The sequence below is a fragment of the Sinocyclocheilus anshuiensis genome, unplaced genomic scaffold, assembly GCF_001515605.1.
Source record: "Sinocyclocheilus anshuiensis isolate Anshui unplaced genomic scaffold, SAMN03320099.WGS_v1.1 scaffold2129, whole genome shotgun sequence".
Classification (NCBI taxonomy): domain Eukaryota; kingdom Metazoa; phylum Chordata; class Actinopteri; order Cypriniformes; family Cyprinidae; genus Sinocyclocheilus; species Sinocyclocheilus anshuiensis.
In genome coordinates, this window is record NW_015552540.1 from 804,232 (window position 1) to 811,949 (window position 7,718).

At 38.9% G+C, this 7,718-nt stretch overlaps 1 protein-coding gene across 1 annotated transcript in view; it reads left to right on the forward strand.

Annotated features, from left to right (window-relative positions):
- The first annotated feature begins 200 nt into the window (after positions 1-200).
- The window catches only part of LOC107663942 (integrin alpha-11-like), a 40,897-nt gene continuing 33,379 nt past the window's right edge, over positions 201-7,718 (forward strand). The window contains exon 1 of the mRNA XM_016454354.1: positions 201-343. Within this exon, the coding sequence (XP_016309840.1) occupies positions 292-343 (52 nt within the window). The 5' untranslated portion in view covers positions 201-291. The remainder of the gene's footprint in view (positions 344-7,718) is intronic.

Here is a 7,718-nt window from a genome sequence, read left to right on the forward strand (position 1 = left end):
ACCCAAATCAAGCATAGATGGATAGACAGATGAAGAGACAAAAATAGGCAGGGAGGAAGTGAGTGAGAAAGAAAAAGAGAGAAGATCTGTCTGTTGGCTGAATGAGCACCTCCTTTTAGCTTGGCCACAGTCCCCTCCTCCTTGCCTCAGATATAGTGTTTTGAGGAGCAGCAGAGTCAATCAGAGCCGGGTGTACAGGAGAGCGCACTGTCAGGATATTCCATCCTTACACACGCGCACACACGCATACACTAACACACACTCTCTCACGTCTCCCTCACGCACACGCACATGGAGTACTACTGGACCCACCTACTCTGGATTCTCTGGAGCGTGATGCCAGGTGAGTCTGTGTGTGTGTTGCCTGTTTTCAATTAAAATCATTTAAAAGAGGCAAAGTGGAAATGCTCCACTGATACTACAAAATACTTTGCAACTTGAGATGAGACTTTAGTAAGTACCATTGATGTGATGTGTGTGCATGGGATTGTATCCTAGTGCAGCATTATAGGATACAATCCCATGCACACACATCACATCCATGGTACTTACTACACTGCTATGCATCTCCCACGTCTGCTTTCCAGTGTCAGGCACTGTTAAACTGACCTCCCTTGATAGATGGGGATGCTGGATTGGCTGTGGAATGGTTGGAGTTTACCCTTGCTCCAATTTCCATCCTAGCACTTGCATACTTTGAAATGAAAGGCGATGTTATCAGGAATATACTGGGAGTTCATAGTTTCCTGTGTCTGGGAAAGATCTGGTGAGCAGCCAGATGAAAGTTCACTTGTGAAATGACACTCTTGACAGAATATTCAAGGACTTTGGCAGTTCAGTGCTGTCATGGGTCAAGAGTTCCTGGGAAAATTTAAATCAAACTTGCATTTCTGTCCATTCTTGGCATATGTTAGGTCTTTAATTCTATCTATCTGTCCATCTGCCAAATGAACGAGATGATAATTGAGAATATATATATATATATATATATATATGGCTAATGTGTAAGAGATATAAATAACATTTGTGTTGTTATGTGCAAACATGCTTTTTTGTGGTTAGTGTGTTGCTCATTTTGACCAGCTGCCAGTAAGCCAGCTGTGACAGGCCAACTTTAATAAAGTCAAGCAATGTAAACATTATAGTACAATACTGTAATACTACTGTCTGTTGTACTCCTTTTAGACTTTCTCTGGACACATTAAATGTGGCCCACATCTAGAACTTCTTTTTAAATTAGATTTTTTTATTTTTTTATTTATTTTTTGGTGTGGCTTATGACCTTATAAATGTGACCTGTATCAGACACTCGTCTGAATGGGTGACACTCCTAAACTGACCTGCACTCACATACACTATGGCTCATCGCAAGTGCGGTGCACACTCATGACAAATGTTGCAATGGAATGATGTCAAAACCGCAGGAAATCCAACCTGTTCATAGAGAAGCATTAAAGGGGTCATATGATGCTTTTTTAAAGATCATTATTTTGTGTATTTGGTGTAACAGAATATGTTGACATGCTTTAATGTTCATAAAAAACATATTATTTTTCAAATACTGTACATTATTGTAGGTCCTCTATGCCCCGCCTCTCTCAAACGCTTCGTTTTCTACAAAGTCCCTCCTTCCGACAAGTGCAGTCTGCTCTGATTGGCCAGCTGACCCAGAGCATTGTGTCTCTCTCGCGCTCTCTCTCTCGCTCTCTCTCTCTCCCTCTCTCGGGCTCTCTCTCTCTCTCGCTGTCTCTCTCTCGCTCTCTCTCTCTCTCTCACACGCTCGCTCGCGCACGCACGCACACACACGATGCGCAAAACTCCGCATTTGAACAGTCAATAGCAAATACTTAAACTAATAACAAACCTGAAACCACGCCTTCTTTCTTTGCGTGAACATTTGGGCAGCATTATGCAAATATTTCCACATAGTGATGTAGATATGTGGGGGCGTGTTAGAACGAGCCGTTTTAGGGGGGCGTGGCAGAGTCTTAACTTTGATAAAGAATATCTCTTTGGTTTTGAGACTTTAGTCTTTGCAACTTCAGGGATCTTATCTATGCACAATCAGCTTGTAACACTCCAAAGAGAAAGGAAAACTTGAAATCGCATCATATGACCCCTTTAAATATTCAGCCGTTCACACTGTCATCCAATTAACAGAGCAATTTCATGTTTTAATAGCCTTCTGACTTTTCGCCAGTAACAATGGAACTGGTTGGTTAATCCAGATATTACTCAGCATTTCTTGAGGTAATTCACTCAAGTGTGATCACTTATGGCTCTGTGTTCGACAGTGAAGTACAGACGCAGGTAAGTAAACATGTCAGCAGGGCTTAGCGGTGGCTCTGTTCCTCACAACCAGTTGGTAATGACACTGATTTACATTTCACAAACCTTCAGTACACAAAAATGCTGCTCATTTTCAGTAACTTTTCAGTAAGTGCTCTGATGGATTCAGTGAAGACAGGTTTAAACTAGCGACTCCTAGTTTTGGAGTCTTTTTAATGATTCACTAAAAGAATTGACTAACATGATTCTGTTCATGAATCAGACTAAAAACATTTTTTTTTACAGTGCATCTATTTATCTGTCATGTAGTTTGCAAGAGAGGCTTTGCTCTGCCACAAACAGTTATTTAATCTGGCCCTAGATCTTAGTAGCAGCTGATTTACATTGCGATTAAAGATAACAAATATTGTGATCTCAGATGCTTCTACCTGGAATACTACTTTGGAAATAATAATTATAGAATAAGGTTATTTTTTGTGGGTGAGGAACTCCAGAGCTAGTGAGTAATGCCTGACAGTGGTGTATATCAGTCTACTGATGCCACGTGCCTCACGGATAGTTTACTTTGGCCACAAACCCAGTCGCAGGCCACCAGGCTCATCCCCTGCTAGCCATCTCTCAGCAGCCCTTCCATGAGCTTTCCAGACCACAGAGCTCACAGTTGGAAAGTCAGCATGAAATGAGCAATGTCTGGTCGTTTTACTCTTGATCTGTGAGTGTAACAGAATGTATATCAGTCCCTGCGGTGCAGCACATACAGTAAAATCATAAAGCCCATGAGAGCTTAAGCAGAAGAGCATTTCAAAGCAATGCATTTCTGGCATGTGGAGTTTATTAAAAGCCAATCTGCTGGCCCATAATCCTCGCCAGTGGGCATCAGTGAGGCTCATTAGCATCAGGGCAGTTCCTCACGTAAATATTTGTGAAGGAGGGGAGAGACGACTGAGGGGTTAGCAGATGTTTAGAGGAGGATGTCTGTCACATGTGGGCTTGTACACAGCTGCATGTTTAACTGAGGCCTTAGTAATGAATTAGTATTGGTAGTTTTCTTTGGTGGCATTGATGTGGGTTTTGATTATGAATTAGATTTTGATGGATGGTTTGTGGTGGATATGCCCTAGATATGGTTTATCACTAGCTCAAATGTTTCTTTCAATATGTTTTGATTTTAACCTGATCACGATTTCAGAGTCCTAGCATGTGGCATTGAGTGTTTTTAAGAGGTTTGTCAGAATATATTGCAACTGCAGGCTGTAGCTGGAACTTTGTTTTGAATTGTATGCCACTGTCAGGTTATACATCCTTTTTGACAAAAATTAATTATGTATGTAGCACGTATCAAGCATGCTTAATCAAGCATGTAGCTTTACTAAAATAATTTCCTCAGAATTTTTTATTTGATTCCTTCAAATCAACAACAGGATGTAGCACTTCTATTTTTGCAGCTATCGCTCAGAAGATGTCATTGTGTGTATTTATTTTTAACATCAACATTTTCATTACAAGATATTGATGCATTTCCCCTTCAGTAAGTGTTTTAGGTATTTAGTGAAGATGTAGTCTTTATGTGTAAAAGATGCTGCCTTTAATGACAAGGCAATGGAGAGAAATAGGGGAATGAGACCAGAAAATGACGTAGGCCATCTTCAAACCTGCATCCCTGTGAACAGCTCTTCATATAGCCAGGAAACATGCATCCTGACCACTATGCCATGGTTCTGTCAAGCTCTGGCAAATTGTTAGTCTTGGTGATGCACGAACATTCTCATAGACTGGTGCTTCTCTGTCAGTATGTGGTGTGGCTCCTGTAGCTTGATTGTGGTCCAAAAGCAGCGCAGGCCTGGCCTGGACACAGCACAACCCTTGCAGCCACTGTACTGAGGTTTATTTATCTGGGCAAAAGAATCCACACACAGGAAACCCACTCTATAGGACCTGCTGATATTACAGAGAATATTAAAGTGTCTGCCACGTTAGGGCTTTTAAATGGAAACTAGAACCTTTCTACTCCCCCCTTTTTTCTCATTCTTTTTTCCCTTAGGTTTTTTTCTCTTCTTTTTTTAAGGGTATAGCTGTTCTCAGCTGGTGTCTGGGACAGTTTGGTTTCAGTAACAGACTGGATGCCTTAGATGTGCATTTAAGCTCTTCGGAAAAAGTGATCAATGACTGCGGGAGAGAATTTAGGTTTAAAAAAACTTAGAAAAGGTAACATTATCCAGCATGATCACAGGTATTATTCAGCTTTTCTTCTTTGCTGGTCAGCTGACTGATCTATTTTTAGATTCATGCATGCAAGGTTCTCATTTTGTTGACTATTCATAAATGAGGACTTCTGGGAGAACGTTTCGGAATAAGATCAAAAGGTTCTGGATGTCTGGACTGTGTTGCTATTAGTGCAACAGTATGTTGCCATGATATAAGCGAATTATATGGTTTCATATAAGTAACTATTTGAGTTTATATGTAATTAAATGAGTTCAAGCAGTTCATTTAATGCTTGATCTCTGCCAATGCTTCTTTTTTTCAGGAAAGAGATTTTTGTCTGATATTCAACAAAGCAGGAGGCAGGTGACAAACAGCTTTGCTTATATAATACTTATACTACTGTTCAAAAGTGTGAATAAGTCTGTGTGTGTGAACCAGGATCAAACTGAACCTCTTTATATGAGCCTCCATTGCTGTTCACATTGTGATATACAGTTCTCCTGCTCACAATAATACTGTACGTCAGTCACTGGCAGTGTCACTCACAACTCTTCATCACTTTCTGTGAAAGGCAGTGACCAAAAATGAGGCTAGGAAAAACATGTGGTTCACATTATTCCCTGTGCATTCTTGTGCTTGTGCAGATTAATGTGCAAAAATGCTTTTACATCATCTCCAACACTACAGTAGCCTGTCATCATTCATTCTTTTGTCTACACACAGAGAACGTGGGAAAGAGAAAAAGATAGAGAGAGAGAGTGTGTGTGTGTGTGTGTGTGTGTGTGAGAGAGAGAGAGAGACAGAGAGAGAGAGAAAAGACACTAAAATCACTTAACTTCTCTTCCTCTCCCCTCTACTTAGAGGAAGATCTCTTCATCTCATTCATCAATCATCTGCAAGATATAATACAATGAATGGAAACTATAGTAGCAGACATTATACTTATCAGCACTGTCATCAATAAACTATTTCATTTTCACTGGTGACGGCTGGAAAATAAATATATATTTTTTTTTTTTGAAAGACTTTTTCTTTTAATTGAATCCAGAGTAGATGGGTGTTTTTCCTCTGTTTTTTTCCCCCATTGGTATAGAGGCCAGACTGGAGGCAAGGTGACCTGGGGCCACCAGAGAGAATCAGGCCTTTCATCAGATCCCATTGTATGTTTTCTGCATCCTTGCCATTTTTTTTTTTCAGTTCCTAGGTGTGCAGGGATATGATATCCATATGCTGTTGGTCAGGGTTCAGAGCATAGATTAACAGAGTAATTCAGTGTAATTCTAAGTTTACACTTAGATCAAAGCTTTTTTTTTATTTATAAGTTCAGCACCTGCTATAGATTTATTTTTTAAGTGATTTTTTTAAGCTTCTTCTGAATACTGATCTTTATGATATGGGGTTGCCATCATGTGATGTTCTAACATGTGATGTTCTAACATGAGAAGACCATCTTTGTACTTTGCATCTGATGTAAAAATATTTGCCAAATCATTAAAAACACAATTATTTGACAATTTTTGCTTAAGCCTTTCTCTGATTATTGTCATTTACTCGTCATGTCATTCCAACCCTGTATGACAGTAGTTCTTTCTTCTGTAGAAAACAAAAGAAGATATTTTGAAGAATGTTTCAACTGTTTTTGTCCATGCAAATGACAGTCAGTGGGGTCCAAAACAGAACTGGACCTTCACAAATACAGAAACAAAAATAAAACATTGAAACATTTTTCAGCATATCTTCTAAGAAAGTAAGTCATACCGGTTTGAATCAACATGAAGGTGAATAAATGATGACAGAATTTCAGTTTTTGGTGAACTATCCCTTTAATTTAAAAAATAATGATCTGTAGCCTAAACAGTCATATTTCTCAGCCTTTGCTTCAGGTTAAGCCATAATTATGGTGCTGACAGGAAGCAACTTAAAAGACAAAATAGTGACTGAAATTTGGCCGGCCTGTAAAGGCTCTGTGAGTCAGATGTAGCTTCCTTACTGCTGTCTTTCTGTGACTGACAGACTGTCAAATTTTGTTGTGATGACTGACAGCTTCATTGTTTAGTCTCATCCATAGTGAGGTCCAATAGTCCTGTGTCTCCCACACCAGAGTCTGTTGACAGTTGGAGAGTGTCAGGTCAAGCAGTGAAAATCATGCAGGCTTTCTCCTCAACTGAACACTGATTATGAGGGGTTTTCAGCAGAAGACCTCCATGAATGTGTTTGTTAATCCAGTGACCAAGATCTTGTGTTCTTTTGGGAGTCTTTCAGAACATAAACAGAAGCCATACAGGCATTTGTAAATAGAGGCACCTTTTAACTTTGATGGAGACAAAACAATTAAAGTCTGTTTTCTGAATGAGAGACATCAAAACACCAAAGTGTCCATAGATTAATTTCCATTTAAGGAGGATTTCTGGGGACCTGCAAAAAGCCCAATTAACACTGCTGCTCAGTCATCTACATTGCAGGAAAGACTCACAACTAAGACAAAATTCAGTAAATAAGCCAGCTTTGAGTAAAAGGACTTTAATTAACTGATATTCATTTTTTTTTTCTATTAAAAAATAATGAATATCATTTTTGATATTCATGAATAACATAATATTCATTTTTTTTCTGAGAAACTTAAAACTTTTTTTCCCCAAAAATCAGAAAGTAGATTGTGATATACATTTTCACACTCCGTTTTCCGTGAATCTGTGCATATTTGGCCAAATCCAGCCTGGTCTCATGTTTATACGTAGGAATTAATACGTAACATTTACAAGCACAAAACGTACATTTTTGTACGTTTTTATTAATGCTAAAACGTACAATTTAGACGTATTTCAACGTTTAAAACGTACAAATCGCTACGTATTTTTAGCTAAAAAACGTACAAATATTTACGTATCTTTTATATCATTAAGATATTCGTATCAATGCATTTTTATCATTTTATCAATAAGCGATTTAGATTTTTAGACCCCTTAACCTACCTCCAAACCTAAACCTACCCATTTTATAGCCATTTGAATTTGTAAAGAGCGCATCAGTCGGCGCGGTCTTTGCTGCTCACAGTCACTGGACTCGCTGCTCGGGGTGGAGAAGAATATCGCCGAATAAAGGCTTGGATTTGGGTCTGTTTCTCGCAGTCGTATGGATTCGGAAGATTTGGATTACAGCGCACGAATAAAATTGTTTCATTTCGTAATTATGTTGCGTTTTTGGTGTATTTTATAGTTCTATTG